We start from the raw sequence: 17,904 nt of genomic DNA, 5'->3' as shown, positions 1-17,904 counted from the left end.
TTTGCAGACGATACCACCATACTATGGCATGGAAGTGAAATTCTGAAAGAGCGTATCTTTCTAGACTTACAGAAAGTTTAAACCTGGTGTGACTCAAACTATCTTTGCTTCAACGGAAATAAGACCAAAATCCTGACCTTCAAGTTCAATTATGAAAATCTGACCTTGAATGAACAAATCATAAATAACAATACCAGCATAAAATTCTTAGGTATATACATTGATGATAAAGAACAATCCAATATGACAATTATAAGACCATATAATACTCGTCAAAAAGACGACTTACCCTCACCGCTACCAAAAACGACATTAACCACAAACACTCTCTCATATTTGAGAGTAAAAAAATCTTCAATCATCTGCCGAGCCAAGTAAAAAATATATCATGCCCGAGAATCTTTCGGAAAACTGTCAAAAGCATATTTTTAACTGAAGGATACTACAGCCTGCAGGAGTATTATAGTGACAGTATCTTGGGCTAACTGTAGCTTTTTGCATTTTATCTATTTTTGCATTTTATCATATTTATGTGTGATTTCATCGAGAGATGAAAAAAAATTTATATATTTTTATTTTTATGTTTTGTTCTTTTTACCTCGACCAAAGATATATGTATTATATATTGTTTATATCTGCAAATTTTAACCATTTTATATAAATCACTGACAAATTTATAGGCATATACTATTTATCGTATTGTACATGTAAACCATGCTTTGTCAACAAGAGTCTTTCCTCTTAGACAATAAAGTACATTGATTGATTGATTGATTGATGTACAGTGAGTTGATAATAGTTAGATGCACAAGTTATGTTGCGGAAACTTTGGAAGATATCTAAACTTACATGTACTTCCAGTATTGAAACATATTTTTTGTATCAAGATGGAGTAGCAGAAAGCCAAAAACTTTCTTTTCCAAAAAACAAACTATCAGATGTAATAACAGACAGGTGACACCTTGTTTAAAAGGTCTTTTCCACCTCTGTAATATTTTTGACAGTACAACGAAAAGGAAACTATGAAAAAAATTATACATTCCTTTATGTTTGTATACAGTGTGTCTGCAAAGAATGGAATAAATTCGATATTTCCAAAACCAAAGAACATTTTACAAAAACCTGAAACACATCGATTTTTAATTTTAATATTCTACATTTTACAACAGAATTTCATTATACACATATTAATGTGATGACGTCATCGGTAATTTTTTAAATACAACATCCTGTATTTGGTGTCAGTTTTAGATAATCTGTAAGGAGCTGATCCCGAAAAGGTATGATACTTGGGGTCTAACGGACAGAATTTGAAAGATGTGCGCTTAGAAAATAAATGTTATTGATATCTAATAAAAGTAGAAATTAATTATTTATTTTATATTTTTTTCTAGTGAATAATTCAACAATGGGAAAGTAATCCAGTAATAAATACAGGACTTAATTTTAAATGTTTGAACTGTAGTCCATGCTGTATTTAACAGTAACCGTGCTAACGAACAGGGATTTCATATTAATATATAAAAAAATATAAATATATAGGAAAAAATTAAGTTGATGATTGTGGCCGGAAGACGAAACGTCGGATAGCAAATTTGAAAAACTATTATGTAGCAGAAAAAAAGTGGCAATGTGAAAATGCCATTTATTTTCGAATCCTTCGAACAATAAAGCCAGAAAATAATAAATAACATTTTCCAAGGTATCTCCGGATATACTCGGAAATTCAGAACTTTCTCAACGGCATATTGTTAGTCAGGTAAATGCGCAACTTTGCCCCAATTTAACTATCTTCTTATCTCTCATAGTTTCCGAGATCCCAATGGTGAGGATCGTATTAGAGACACCCTGTATAGATAGAAATAGTAATGAATTTATGATTGAAAAAAACAAATCATCCATCTTGATACAAAAATTATTTGTACTTCTCATAAATGGTGATACCTCAATGATTCCACTGTCCTGCATTTCGACCTTGACCTCACCGTTTTCATAATTTATTCAGGAGTTTTCACGAAACTTCGGAGAAGTTTGCGTGTTATCGAGCAAAGTAATAGGACTTTCATTAGAATGTCTGATATAATCGAAGAACAGAGTAGCCTGTATTTTGCATAGGTTGCAGGGTTATGTGAAAGTCAACCTTTCAATCTGCCCTGTTCGCTGACCCTTCGTCCTTCGAAATACTTTCTCCGTTTGTATGAGTCTTGAGCATATACTCTCAATGAGGTAGTCAGTTTGAAAATTTGATGGAAAGTGCAGAGGCTCTCGATGAAATAAAAGTGAAGTTGTCTTTCGATTCGAATAATTCCAAAGTAGTTGATCAAATTATTGCTATTTGTGAATCTACTCTCATCACATGGCACACTGAATAATTACTTAGGCAATTTTTTGTACCTGGGGTCACATCATGGCAATTTTTCTAGAGACCTTCAATTTTTTTGAAAATAAAATACAACTCATATTACTTGCTGATTGTCGATTTATCTGTAGGTGAAATGATTTTCAAAATCAGTCGGGAGGTTCATCTCTAATTATTCCTCCCCTTGATATCAGTTTGGACTTTGATACTGCTTCGAAATTGGGAATAATTTTCAAAAACAGCTTTAGGTATTCAAAATTCAACAGTCAAATCAAATTTCAAATCACATTGCCCTATCAACTTTTGATTAGCGTCAGAGAACTCTTGGACGTCAACTATCACATCTTGACTTTATGAGAAACGTCAAAAACAACAGACCTGTCAAAATTTTTGTGTATCCAAATGAAATGCTACTGTCACTTCCAGTAAAAACTTTCCTCTGGAAGAAATAATTTTACAATCATAAAGAAACGTCAATTATTCCTCTACGAAGGTAACGTTACATTACATTTCCAGCCTATCGTCAAGAAGAATATCACTAACAACAGAACAACACCGACGTCAAAAACAACATCTTCTGTAACGAAAACAGTTCCCTCTCCTAGAATATCTAGTACAACTTCTCGTACTCCTTCAAGGACATCAAATAATACACCAGCGATGGGTGATAAGGTGAGAATCTTTTTGAAATATTTGAATCATATCGGGTGATAGTCAGCGTTACTTAGTTTAGATGATAATTTGGTTTTTTTCCTTTGATTTGTCTGTTCAGTTTGTTATTTGAGTTGAGAATTGAGCAGTTTCTGTTCATACTCTCATGAATTTAAAGATATTGCCTGTCAAAATAGTTTACCTATCTTTTCAAAGAAACAGTAGTATGTATTTTGAAAAGAAAAAATGTTAGCATTGCCTACATACTAGCATTGCCCAATAATATTGCCCAACGGTAGTCATACAATGGTGGTTTTTCCTTTTAAAATACAAATTTCCAGATATTTTCTTCTGTTTTGAAGAAAAGATTTTATTGTAGTCAAACCCGTATATCAAAATGTGCCTTTGTATTTTACAGTGCAGGACTGACGATTCCAAATTCACAAAGTAATATCAGTTGTGATATGAATTTCGCCTGTTTTTTAGCAAACAGCATGATAAGCTCAGCTTGTCTGTATGGCGCATGGTTTTATCTATTGTTGGTTGCTCTATAGGTACCTATTGCTGTAAAATAACAGAATAATAATAAATAAAGAATGGACGTTCATCTGAGATAATGTTTATGTTTTCTGATATTTGTTAGGATAAGTTCCTGGAAATTGAGAATAACTTCTTCATTCGATTCAAGAATCTATTATTATAAGAGTAAGCTTCGATCATGATCTTCACATTTCTAGATATGATAAATGAGTCGTTTATTGTATTGAAGAATCATTTTCTCATTTTCGTGAGGTCATTGTCTCTTTTCTATTATCTCTTTTTTTTCTTTTTCATCTCTTCTATTTTCTCTTTTCGGTTTTCTCTGTTCTCATTCCCTAATCTCTTTAATTTTTCCTCTTTTCTTTCTCTCTCTTCACTTTACTCTGATCTATTTTCCCTTCGCCCCTTTCTCTTCAATCTTTCCTCTCTCTATTTTTATTTTTTTTGCCTCTTCTTTTTTCCATCTTTCCTTTTCAATCTTTCCTCTTTCTCTTTTCTTTGCTTCTTTCTTTTTTATCTTTCCTCTTTTTCATTGCCTTTTTTCTATCTTCACTTTTTTATGTACTCTTTCGTCTCTTGATTCTCTCATCGCTTCTATTTTTCCTTTGCACTCTTTTTTCTCTTTCTCCTTTTCTCTTTCTCCTTTTCTCTTTCTCTTTTCTTCCCGCGTTCAACTCAACTGTTCCTTCTTTTATTTCTTTCACTTTTTTCTTCTTTTTTCAGTCCCACTTTCCTCTTTCATCTTCATTCTGTCCCCTTTCTTCTCTTTTATCTTCTCTCCCACTTCTTTCTCTTTTCTTCCCACTTTTTCTCTTCACTCTTTTGCCTGTCTTTTCTCCTCCTTATTTATTGTCTTTTCTATCTTTTTTTATCATTCATTTTTTTTCTCGGCCCTTCTCTCTTTCCTCTTATATTTTCTTCTTTTCGCCGTTTTTCGTCTTCTCTTCCATCTTTTTTCTTCTCTCTCTCCTTTTTTCTCTCCATTTTTTTAGAAGCATGAGCATAGAGAAATATTTTCTGTTATTGCTGACAAGCAAGATAAGTAATAATTAATTTAGGATCGAGAAAATATAATGAGAAATGAAGTGTCTCACAGTGAAACCAACATGAAAGCTTTCTGCTTTCTCTTGAAGACAGGATACATTGATATTCCACTGTGAATCCGGTGCTCTCTTATTCTGGTAATCACCACTTATCTGCAATTAACCACGACTCTCATATAAATCCTCCTAGCATCGCTTTCTAATTAACTTTCTATTTCTACAGGCAAAATCTTCAGCCAAGGCTCCTCTGAATACCCGCCCTTCTGCCAAGCAATCCGCTAAATCGCCAGTGGTCCGCGATGATTTAGCAGAATGTAATTTCTGCGGCCGCAGATTCGCAGCGGACCGGATCCAGAAGCACGAAGACATCTGCTCCAAGACGGGAAAGAAGAAGAGGAAAGCTTACGATGCCACAAAACACCGAGTACTCGGAACCGAGCTGGAGTCGTACGTCTTGAAACCTGGGAAGGCAAAACCGTCGCAGATTAGCAGTAAGGTGAGTAATGGAATAAACTTCTTTCAAAGGTGAAGAGACCTACAAAAATTGAAATGCGCAAAAAAATAACAGCAGCTGCGACCATAGTATTTAAGTAAATCGGGATGAATATACGATAAGAGGAATCGGTTTTACAATAAAAAGACAGAAGACAATAGAAAGTGGTAGAGAATAATGACAGAATGCAGAAAAACTCGAGATTGTTGAAATGCAAGCTTTTCAACTCTCACAACTCAAAATTATATACTTAATGGTTACTTCTCCTACATCTTCACGATTGTCCAAACTGTGCGTGTCCTGGAAAGACACGTCATGTCATGTCTTTAACCCAGTTCTGGAAAATGCGCCGCAAGTGTGAGTATTGACACGAAGATCATAGATAGTAGTGGGTTTCCATTGCATGTAAATTCAGGAAATTGTCGGTCGTACGTAGTGCAAATCGATTTAGCCTCAATTGCAAAGTTTTACTAATCTTTCCAGAAACTGTAACATTATTGGAATTGACCAATGAATCTCTGCTTTTTATACTTACTCAATATTTTGTTTTCATGTTTGAGAAAATATCGTTGGTTTCTTGAGGTATATTATCATCTCACCAAAAAATTCAAAATACATTACTCAAGTTTTACTTGTAACGTGATTGGATTTCGGGAAAAAAACATGAAAGAAACATGAAAGAAGACACGGCAAAGAAATCTAATGAAATTTGACAAAATTTTACTTACACCAGAACTGAAATTGAAGCTGAAATGGTACCCCAACCCTATATTGACAGATATCGTCGATCCTTCTAATCTCCAACGTCTGAACAATTGACTAGTGACGTACTATAAAATTCCTCCGGGAGAAGTAAATTTTGAGAGCAGATAGTTGTTGGTTCACAGATGCATCAAAAACTCCTTACGTTTCCGGTGCAGGTGTTTTCAGTCACAGAGAGATCAAACTGCCTAAGAACCAATGCGACTGTGTTCCAAGCGGAAATTTACGCTATTGAATTGTGTGCGGAGAGATTGGGAGGATCCAACCTCATATGCAAGTCAATAGAAATATTCTCGGGCAGTCAAGCGGCGTTGCAAGTTCTTGACTCCTACCGATCAACGTCTAAATTGTCAAAAACGACTCTCACCCATAGGAAGACTTAACAAATTGCCTCTGGTCTGGATTCCAGGCCATACAGGCCTGGAAGGTTTGGAAAATGATGAAACAGCAGAGCATATACTTTGTGCCTGCCCCGCTGGGAACCGAATCAGAGTTTTGGAGTTTGGCAGAGCCATACTCTTACCATCTGACTTGAAAGACCATTCACCATAGAAACTAATCGGCTTCGTTAGGAAGCTGGGTTTATGTGGTCGAGTGTGAAGAGGTGTGAGCCACAATAAACCCTTGCGGGTTGCGGTGGAGGGTCGAATAGACCCAGTCACTTCAGACCTAATCCAACCCAACTATTAAATTCGCCCTTACCAGCCAAAAAAGCAGCTCAAACCCCTTTTTTGATTCAGTAAGCGGTTTCTAATCAGTCAAGCTGCTGGAAAATAATATTTCGTGAAAATAAAATAGATGAATAAGTACTATTCCGATCATTTACAGTTTGATTTCAATCTAAGAGTCATCGGTAGTGAGCTATTTCAGCTTGTTAGGCATCATCAGTACCGAGCAGAAAGTACTTGGCTTTAGAGAAAAATCAGAAGTTATTCTTGAAACCGAGAACCCATTCATATAATTTGATGTTCAAGTGGACTCTTTCTATTGCTCTTAGTTTCACCAATATAGGATTTTCCGCACTCACAGGGTATCCGGTAAATGCAATTCTTGGAATCGCAGTCCGCGTTTGGTGGCCTGGTTTTCGTGAGGCTGCTACGGATAGTGTTACCAGATCTGAAGCAGGTTCTGATGTTGTCAATCGCCTTCAAACAAACTTTCTGATGTTGTACTTGGAACCAATTCTTCTTATCCTCTCCGATAATCCTCTGATGTAGGGAAGTGCAAGCACTGGTTGTGACGGCATTTCTTCCTTGCGAGGCTCTTGCTGTTTTTCAGCCAATGTCTTTTCTACCATCGCTTTGGAGTAGCCATTCCGTTGAAGATAATTTTTGATGATGTCTAGTTCCTTCTTGAGACCTTCCTTCGTACTACAGAGCCCGAAAGCACGGTCTAATAGAGTCTTGATGATTCCTCTGTTAGTTGATTGATGGTGGTTGGATTCGTGGTTCAGATACTGTCCCGTATGAGTGGGTTTTCGGTATATAGATGTTTCCCACTTAGTGTCGGTCCTCTTCACCAAATCGTCTAAGAATGTCAATTCGTTGTGGATTTCCTTCTCCATTATGAAAGTGATGGAAGGTCTCATGCTGTTGATGTGTTTCAGGAAGGCGTCTAGTTCAGTATTCCCATGGTTTCATATTATGAAGATGTCGTCAACATATCTCAACCAGACCCGAGGTTTCTTGTGGGCTTCTTCAATGGCCAGAGTTTCAAACCACTCCATATATATATTGGCTATAACAGGTGAAAGTGGCGATCACATTGGCAGTCCCTCATCCTGTGTAAAGAATTCGTCCTTCAGTTGGAAATAACAGTTTCGTACACAGCATCCTAGTAATTCCATAATTACTGCTATAGGTATATTCGTTTTCTCTTTCATCAGTCATTACCCGAAGACGATTGTAGATACTAACAATCGAAACATCGTGAACTAACGTGGCTTGGAATCTCTTAACTTTTTTTACTCATATTTATTTGTATTTCTTTATTTTTTGTTCAATCGTTTTAATTTTACTTGTATTTTATTTCACTATTATTTCATTTCAGGTTATTTTTGCTTAATATAATTGTAATTTTCAGCTATTTATTTTTAATTCTCCTTTTTCAGTTGTTTCGGGGATTTCAAATCATTTTACTTATTGGACAATGGAAGTCCGAACTAGTGAAATTTAAAATTCAATTAGTTGAAAAGTTCATGTTTCATAGAAGTGTTCAATTGCAAAATAGGTCACACTGTATGATTTTTTTGAAACTCCGTTTCAAAATAAGTTATGTCACGGCGTTACGTCAAGGTCTTGTGGAAAATCTAATTCGTTTGTTCTTTACAGTCTTCGAAACAACCCCCCAAAAAAGACTGGCGACGCACCCACGAGGAATTTATCGCTGCCATTCGATCGGCCAAGGAGGCCCAAGCCCACCTTGCAAAAGGTGGGAAACTGTCGGACTTGCCTCCCCCTCCCCCTTCCAGCAACCCCGACTACGTGCAATGCCCCCACTGCGGCAGGAGATTCAACGCAGCTGCGGCTGAGAGGCACATCCCCAAATGTTCGTCCTACCAGTTCAACAAGCCCAAGCCGGGGGCTCCCCCCAAAGGGCGGCCTGCTAACAGGAAATAATTACGCTGACTGTGAATTTTATATTATATTTTTATACTGCAATATCCCTCTGGAGGCGCTGATTTAATTTTATTAATATTTTTTAGTTTTTTATTATATTATTGTTATTATATTTCAATTAAATCGGTAACATAAATATTGTATGTATTGTCAATCCCCTTCCACCCACTCAGTAGTCTACATTTCTTAATCTGACCCAATCTCTTTGCCCCTACTGTCATATTCAAACTTTTCGGATGAAAAAAAAAGCAATAAATATTTCTCAATTCCACCCTTATTCACCAAAAGTTATTGAATCTAATTACCTCTCATGAACGTCATTTGGTGGTTCAAAATTCATCTATCAATTCATATTTTTGAAGATTTAGTCTTCTGGTGAGGTCTGTGATATGGCTCTTCCTTTGATTTGCAAAACATCTACCTCTTTCATGATTTGATTTGAAAGAATTTAAGTTTTGGATCAAAAAACAAAGAATTTCATCCACTCATCTCCTTTATCTGATATGATCTCATGATCTTCTTTTATATGGAAAATTCCCATCTCTGTCTAAATTATAACCACATCTCTCAGCAGTAGGGTATTTGATTGCTTCTTTTCAACAACGCCCGTGGTATAAAAGAGATATCACTGAACTTTACTTTTTTCAGCTTGTATCTTGACTCAGACTTAGGTTCCTCAAAATAATATAACTTCTGATATCATTATTTTGACTCACCTGAAAGAAATTACATCTTCTTGGGGCTCCAATCGGTTGAGGTTGTGTAGAGAAAACCATTCAGGTCGTATAACTGAAAGTAAATTGTAGATGTTTAAATAATCATCGTTCATACATAAGTAGCATTTTACTCCAATAAAATAATGAAAATAATGTATTTTTCTAATCAATGTATTTTGACCCAACTACGAAACATAATTTTCATGTAAATCAAAGACCAGTATGATGTTTTTGATTTTATTCAGTCTCAAAGTTTCTTCGAAGTAGGATATTGCAAATTCTTCAACCTGATCATTTTAAATATGATTCATATCATAGTATGTCCAAATTTTGGCGTACAGAAAAATCTAGAAGCGCCTCAACTTTAAACATCAAGTCGAAATACAAATTTTGTTGTATTTTGCAAAGAATAATCTAATTTAATCAGAATACGGTTCCGACGATAATGGTTTCAAAAGGCAGTAACTTTGGTCCGAATAACATCGGTTGTTAGAAATCCAACTTCAGGATATGCAGTATAGACATATTGTACAGCTAACTTAAGAAAGGGTTACGAAAATTAATGCTAGAGACCTCTAGTGGATAAAAGAAGTTTCTCTCATTATTGATCTATATTACTCAACTGCATAGTGCCATCTGGGACAGAATATGAAAACCCTGCATTTGACAATTCGATTCATCTTCGTGTCCTTTTATTGCTTTGAGTATTTCCTTTCTCTGCAAGATCATTTTTGTAAGTAAATGTAAGCAAAACAGATGGCATTCGAAAAACTTCTACTAGAAAAAATTTAGGCAGGAAAAATTTGTTTCGAATAGAATATACGTATACTCATAACCTCTGGATGTAAAATTGAGAGAGAGAAATTGATTATGATCATTGTAATATTTCTGACGTTGACAATTTTAAAGACGCACGTTTTTGACTGAAAGAAACTACTGCATATAGTTGTTTTCTTCACTATTCCTTTAGAATTTCAAGATGTCATTCAACAAGTATTATATACTGTTGATAGAATTATGGACAATAAAACATAATTTAGTAATTTAAACTGTAATGAAAAGAATAAATGATTCGAATCAAATTAAATTTTCAAGAAAATATTGATCTTGTTACTCAAACAACCTATCTTCAGAAAAATTATTTGATCGCTAAACTAGTTAAATTGATCATAGTTCAAAGGAAGGATTACCTTTGATCTACTGTGGTTTTCAATGTTTCTGATAGTTCTGTATATGAGATAATTCAAAACAGAATTGAATTGGGTACAATGATGATGTCATTTAAAATTGAGGTAGCGATTATTTGGAATTTATAATAAAGACGTTCCAAAATCGCAGTGAGCTGTTATTTTCAACTTCAATTATGAATTCTAGGGGAGTTGATGTTTTCAGGAACGTATGGAAACTTTCATATGCTATCAGTGATTCGTTGTGAGTAAACATCAAGACTACATCGGGAATAGGATCGAAATTATCAAAACAAGTTTCGATAAATTATCATACCTGATAAGTACTGTTTCTCTTCATGGCTGGCAACCCTCATTACGGAAAATGTAAAAAAGTCTCAAACAATAAACTGATATCCTAAAACGGTCCCTCTTAAATATGTCGAAACAATTCAAGAATGAGACACATTTCGAAAAGACTATTGCTTTCTTTCTCAGTGATCTTCTGCTATTAATTTCTGTTGTTTCTCCAAATACTGCATTATTCGCCAATTTTCACTGTTTCATAATTATCAGTTGTGATTCACTGCATATTTTAATAGTGAGGTTGCCATTCAATTATCACTCTGAAGTTGCTGCTCATTACCCAATGTCTTCAATGCCACAGGATTCACATCCTTCCATCATAAACATAAAGTTTCCAAAATCTACAGGTGAACAATATAAATAAAAGATCAGTTTCAAACTACGTTTTATTTCAAAATTTTGATTCACAAAGATACTTCTTCCATAACTATACAATATCATCCACCCCATTCAGAAACGCCTACAAATAAAAAACTCTTCCAAACATTCCCCTATTCCTTGAAAGTCGTCGAACCCTGTATAGCGCGTGTCACTTTTCGCCGTTTCTCCGTTGGGTTGGGATTATCGTAATCCATCTGCTGATTCAGTTTTATCCTCTTTCCCTGTCACATTATACCCTATATCGTGATATCGAACTGGATACGTTAATTGGTTTCCTTTATCCCACGAATACAGTTCCTGGAAAAATAGTATTCAGCACTAAATTGAATTACGTGAAGTTTTTCAGAAGAAAAAACTCGTATCGCAACAGGATAAGATAAATTCAATAATGCCGTGAAGTGAGTTTGGACAAGTTGCAAGGAAAAATAAAGATAAACTTTGTTGGTTCAGTTTTGAGAAATGTGCAGGTGAATAAATTGATGAATGTAGCCGTTACTACGTGGTAGGAGATCATACTGAAAAGAGAAATGAAAATTTTTATGTTTTTTACCACTTTTTTACCACATATAAAAGTGGTAAAAAACATAGAACTTTTCATTTCTCTTTTCATCGTGCAGATATATGTTTGCTAAATATACAAGCAGGCGTTAATGTCAGCTGCCAGAAAACTGTTCTTTGGTTTCTGAATAGTTCTGTATCTGTAGAGTAGGGAGGCTGAGTGTAGGCCCACAGCACTTAGGCCACATGTGATCCATTGTACATCCTCCCAAGGAGTTGTCCTCCTAAGTCATAGTCCATCCTGTCCTTTCCAGGAAGCTGGGTAGGTCACTGAGAGACATCTCCTTTATATCGGCAGGTGTAGGCCAAGACTCGCCGAACACACACTCTCTTAATGACTATAACTCCGGATATTCGCATGAGACATGCCTGACAGTTTCATCTTACTGTTCACACATCCTGCATAGAGGTGTGTCCACTAGCCCTATATTGAGAAGGTGTTTCCTTAGTTGACAGTGGCCAGTCACATATCCTACTGTTAAGCGTAGATTTTTCCTGATCATCGCCAGATATTTCTTCGGTGCCAGCTTCCCAGGGTCGCCCAGGGTGATTCTGGCAGAAGTGCATCCTTTGATTTCATCCCATCTTTTTAAGGATTGAGCATGGGTTGTTACGTTTGGCTAGTTCCGCAATTGTCGAAGTCATCAGGCCGTAGGTGCCACTGGGTCCTAAAACTCTTAGTCCAGCCTTTTTCCGGGCTAAAGAGTCGGCAATGCGATTACCTTCACTCCTGTCGTGCCCTTTAATCCACCTCAGAATAACGTTATTATCTACCGAGGCTTTTTCTGAATAGGTATCGAAAGGACAAAAAAATTAAATAGTCTAATGCAATATTGATATTTTTCCATTCGAATTCATTATTTCAGTGCCTTCATCGATATCAATTTTGTTGAATGGGTAGAGTGGAAATAATACTTCACAAATTACCCAACACATTCGTAAAATCTTGAGCCAACTGAAGAGTGTAGTTATACTCAGACTTGTGATTCAATCTCGATCATTTTCACTTAAACTTATAGTTGGGAAGGGGCTAGTGGGCTCGTTGGAAAATCATTGTTTCATTTTCCAACGTATCGAATTATATTCAATTCATCCTCAGGGATCTTAGAGAAATCATCAATCACTGTTTGTACCTTCCACTATATATTTTCACTCTCAATAAGGGGGATTGACTTCAAATTGGTGAAACGAAAAGAAATCTGAATTCATCCAAAGTGAAGTTCTCCTGTGTTTCAATAGCCCAAATACCCAAGACGATGAAGTTTCTGAAAAAAAATTCCTTGTACATCTTGATGAATTTCGACTCAATATATCCTCTTTGAGAAGTTGAGTATTCACGGGTTCGGTCCAAGTCATTCTAATGGGACTGTGAAGAATCATAATATAAATTATAACAATTGTGAAAAATGTTTGTTGGTCAGACAAGTAACACTATTTGAACTTGTTTCACAGAGCGCATCGTATCATCGAGGCGTCCATGTTAGATATGAATAGACTTTATCAGTACCGATTATCTTTTAATGAGGCCAAATCGCTTGTTGAATCGCTTTTCGAAAAAATTACTACATTTTTACGTGGGACATGTCTTTTTTATTACATTTATTTTTCGACATAGGTTGCAAATCTTCTTTCGAATGAATATTTGGGTATGTCTATATCGTTCTCCTTCTTCCCTTCTTCATGCCTAGCAGCATTCTTCAAGTATCGTAAGATCAATTCAAAAACGTGATTAAAAAAAAATAAAACGAATAAAATCGTCCCTTTAAGAATTCTCCATCGCATAGAAAAACTCCGCGAAGCTATGAGTAAACCGAACAATAGGCAACAATTTCGGAAAGTTTTCCCAACAACTCCAATATAAATAACACAGTCAGCGCTTACACGAATTCTAGTCCAGTAAACAAATGCCATTTTATAGAAAATATGTATTTCATGAGTCGGGAAAGCGTTTGAAAAATTTTGAAGAAGAACTGCAAGAAATGCAAAAGTTTGAAACAATTGTTCGGATAGCCATTTAGTTTTGGCGTATATATCAAAAACTATTTGAAAAGTCTAATTTTTTTTTAAATAACCGTAAATTTACTCAAACAAGTGCCATTATCCATAATCCATAATTCCAATTTCATGATGAAACGCTCAGTCGTATTGCAGCAAGATATATGGTTAGGTTAGGTTAGGTTAGGTTAAGTTAGGTTAGGTTAGCTACTTGCTTATCTAAACGTGCCTTATCTACAGGAGCCCGGGACTTTCCAGGAAATGCAAACTCATAATGATTGTCTCAATCAAAATTCATTATTTGCACTGCTCACGAAGAGAATGAAAGCTTTCTTGAGACTTATGTCAAATTTGAGAGAAAATTGAGTTTTTGATTTCTAATACATAATTAGCATACATGGACATAATCAGACATTCGAACTGATCAAGTATAAATACTGAGAAAAACCAATTTGACTATTATCTAGACCATGGGCTGCGACCCACTGGTGGTTGCGACCCACTGGCATAATAATAATAATAACAATATTATTAGTATTGATAATTCAGTTAATATTATCCAATATGTGAGTCGTGAAAAAAAATCCACTATGAAGGTGGGTCCCCAGGCAAAAAAGTTTGGGAAACGCTGATTTCGATAATAATCTGCGGCGAAATATTTCTCCTGCAATTTTTGATTACCTATGTGTTCATTAATCACTTAATTTTGCTACTATTTGGTTTTTCACTCCTTGGAGCATTTGTTTGAAGATTTTAGAAAAGATCTTCCTAGACATAAATTATGTTCTTCACATCTTCATTGACAATCGAAAGAATTACAAAATTAATGTATTTTCTAAGTATTTTTATTCATGAAGAAACAAAAGAAGGTACTATGTTAGCGTCTAGATATTAAAATGTTTGTGAAAATTGTGATATTACTATCATAGGTGAAATTTTTTTAGCAAATTTCCTACTATTTAAAGCACTTTTTTCGAGTTTTGGAATATCTTAAATATTCCTTCAGGTATTCGCAAAATGCAAACCGCTGTCTTCTACTTAATTGTTCATAACTTCAACAATCATTAGCGATTTCTCTTTTGAAGTATTTTGGTCTTGGAGGATATATTTTTGCTAAAATAGCACTCGCAAACCAGACTATTTCGCAACTGCTCACCTGGCTCTTCGCATTATAACCGAGCATCGTAGTTTTCCTGAATGGATTCGTGAATGACAAATTCACGTCGAGCAGGTTGTTTTTGTACAAGTCAAGCGCGAATCGTATTTTGCTGTTTCTTTCCGTCACACTGTCGACTGCATACAAAACTCCACAGACGATGAACATTTCGCCTACTTTGTGATGGTCCAGGCTTATGTTCCAAATATACTGGGCTTTCATCGTTTCTATGTTCACCTGGAAAAGTATTGAATTGATTATATTGACTAACAAATAATTTTAAATGTGTCAGAGTTCATTCCAGGTATTTTGGGTAACGATTTCATAAAAACAATATTTTTATCTCAATCAGAAAGTTGAAACTCTTCCGTATTTGAGCAATCTACAACGAAATGCGAGAATATAATTTATATAGTCGGTCAAAACGTCGTTATTCCACACCTGCTACGATATTTCTTTCAAATACTGCTGAATCAAAATATCAATTACCTACTCCAAAGATCAACGCCTTCAGAATTCCTGAATTGTACGAATGTCAGTACCATTTTGTACGAGAGGCATTTTAAATCCATATACAACGATAAATTTCAAATCGATTGAACTACATACGCAATACATTTTTGAAATTAATTGAAATTTCCTTCCAAATTACTGATATTGATAGGAAATATTCCATAATGTATCAGCTACTTCAAGTTCGTGTTGTCCAACTTTGATTCCCATAAAACTCTTCACCAAGTTTCAATCGTTTTTAGAGCCAAAGATCATAATATTCGACTCACCGGCAATGATTTGTAGGCCGAGGTTTAAAAATGGGACTACAAATGTATCGATGTCATTACTAACTCGTTCTCATGCAACAGCAATACGACTGGGATGTAGTAAAGGGTACATTCGTCTATCATCTGCATACTGGGACATTTATACATATAAAAATTTGACTTGTGTGTCAATTGAAGAGAATAGGCTCACGTATAGCACATTGGGGTACAACTGACTTCAATAAGAATAGTTCTGATCAATACATGTTGAGTGATATTATCAGATGCACGTCTTGAGAAAGCTATTGTATAGTAAAACACGTGTCGCGGTTTTTGTAAAATCTTTCATAGTGAAAATAATACAATAAACTATATTAATGCGATTTGAAAAAAAAAATTCAAAATGTATTTCTCTTATGGAGATAAGAATTTTGTTTCTTAATAGATTTCCACACTGCATTCATTGTATTCCTTCGACGAACGCCCTTGTCACCCGTATTTTCAATTTAGCTCACTCCTAATCCTGCTTGAATAGTTGAGCCAACGTTAGCAGGACCACAAACGTGTACACGAAGTACAAATACAACTCTCTCTGTTCCCGTAACAACCGATCCAGATTCAATTCTCGTTGTCTGAGTCGAGTGTATAATGCTAACCTTCATAACGGCCGTGTTGTTCGAATCAGGCACTGCAAATATCATCCACAAACCGTTGTCGTCGACGCTAAAATCCACTGTATTGTGCTGGTCGGAATAGAGCTTATTAGAGCCATTCGTTGAGCTGCCTCCGCCTGTAGGAAGATCCAGGGAGACCTGAAAGCGGGAAAAATCATCACAGACGTACTTCGAAATATATATCTGGTAAACAGGGTGATAGAAACAGAAATTATTTCAATTGAAGGGGTTATATTTTTAGGAGTGATTAATTTTTGGGTAAGAAAGTTTTTGGCTTTCTACTACTCATTCACCAAATAGGTGAATGAATGTCATTACGATGTCATCGATCACTTGAGCAGATCAAGCTTATTCCGTGACATTAAAAATCGTAATTCATGGATGAATTGTTTGTATTTTCTATAATGTTATACAATTCGGTACTGAAGAGCCTTAGGGTAAGTGTCTTAAGACGAAACATCGATGTATACCAGTGAGGATGACAGTGTTCCATGTAAGTGTAATTTGTTACCATTCATTCAAAGTAGAACTCATGTAAATGATATCTGATTTTCATTCCACAACGAATGTTTGAAATACAAACTGAGTAGAGAAAAGTATCTTCTTATAATTCAGTGTTCATAATCATGAAAATAAGTTCAATCGTAAGGAATATAGATTGAAGATCAATGAGACATGGATACCGGCCCTTCAGCACATAAAGATTCTTCCAGTAATTGAAGAAGGGGTGGATCAAATAGGTAAGAGACCAGTCGGCTACAAATACGAACCTACTAGGACCATTTTCAAGCATATGATACTATTTTCTTGGAAAAAGATAAACCGTGGGGGACATGTCGTCAACAGACAGAATATTCTTCGAACATACGAAGCAAGATACCTAGGAGTCGCAAAGCCTCAGTAGATAATAACATTATTCTGGGGTAGATTAAAGGGCACGACAGGAGTAAAGGTAATTGTATTGCCGACTCCTTAGCCAAGGAAGCAGCTGGACTAAGAATTTCAGAACCCAGTGGCACCTACGGCGTGCTGACTTCGACAATTGCGGAACTAGCCGAACGTTACACCCATGCTCAATCCCTAAAGAGATGAGGTGGAATCATAAGATGCAATCTTGCCATGATCACCTTGGAAGACCCTGGGAAGCTGGCGCCGAAGAAATATCTGGCGATGACCAGGAACAATCTACGCTTAACAGTAGGATTACTGACCGGCCACTGTCAACTGAGGAAATACCTCCATAATATGGTGCTTGTGAACACACATCTATGCAGGATGTGTGAATAGGAACATGAAACTGTCAGGCATGTCCTATGTGAGTGCCCGGAGCTATCGTTAATAAAAGAGTGTGTTTGGCAAGTCTTGGCCTACACCTGCCGATATAAAGCACATGTCTCCTATTGACCTGTCCACCTTCCTGGAAAGAACAGGATGGAAGATGATCTAGGAGGACAACTCCTTGGGAGGATGTACAATGGGTCACATGTGGCCTAAGTGCTATGAGCCTACAGACATTTAGATCCCATATCGCACAGAGGCTGGGGCTAGCGAAAGCCACTCGACACAACATCTACCCCTTCATTGAACGCAGAAATAAGATGTATCTCCAATGAAACTATTTCTGATATTCTACTCCCCATCATCTTGGGGCCAGTGCGCAGATAC

General features: G+C 36.0%; 2 protein-coding genes across 4 annotated transcripts in view; one reads left to right on the top strand and one right to left on the bottom strand.

Annotated features, from left to right (window-relative positions):
- Nucleotides 1–8,602, top strand: part of LOC111515691 (uncharacterized) — a 44,783-nt gene extending 36,181 nt beyond the window's left edge. The window contains exons 4-6 of one of the 2 annotated variants that reach the window (XM_023171902.2): nucleotides 2,876–3,031; nucleotides 4,817–5,089; nucleotides 8,179–8,602. In XM_023171902.2, coding sequence (XP_023027670.2) covers nucleotides 2,876–3,031; nucleotides 4,817–5,089; nucleotides 8,179–8,466 — 717 coding nt within the window. In that variant the 3' untranslated portion in view covers nucleotides 8,467–8,602. The remainder of the gene's footprint in view (nucleotides 1–2,875; nucleotides 3,032–4,816; nucleotides 5,090–8,178) is intronic. The other variant, XM_074176492.1, reaches the window with a different exon arrangement.
- Nucleotides 8,603–11,086: 2,484 nt separating this feature from the next.
- The window catches only part of LOC111515702 (uncharacterized), a 78,600-nt gene continuing 71,782 nt past the window's right edge, over nucleotides 11,087–17,904 (bottom strand). For both annotated transcript variants that reach the window (XM_023171912.2, XM_074176491.1), the window contains 3 exons: nucleotides 16,222–16,377; nucleotides 14,805–15,041; nucleotides 11,087–11,392 (listed from right to left, as the gene is read on the bottom strand). In XM_023171912.2, coding sequence (XP_023027680.2) covers nucleotides 11,276–11,392; nucleotides 14,805–15,041; nucleotides 16,222–16,377 — 510 coding nt within the window. In that variant the 3' untranslated portion in view covers nucleotides 11,087–11,275. The remainder of the gene's footprint in view (nucleotides 11,393–14,804; nucleotides 15,042–16,221; nucleotides 16,378–17,904) is intronic.

This window comes from Leptinotarsa decemlineata, unplaced genomic scaffold, assembly GCF_025532065.1.
Source record: "Leptinotarsa decemlineata unplaced genomic scaffold, Ldec_3_MD MMD2_tig00001719_RagTag_RagTag, whole genome shotgun sequence".
Lineage (NCBI taxonomy): Eukaryota > Metazoa > Arthropoda > Insecta > Coleoptera > Chrysomelidae > Leptinotarsa > Leptinotarsa decemlineata.
The sequence above is the reverse complement of the archived record's forward strand: the minus strand, read 5'-3'. Positions and strand labels throughout refer to the sequence as shown.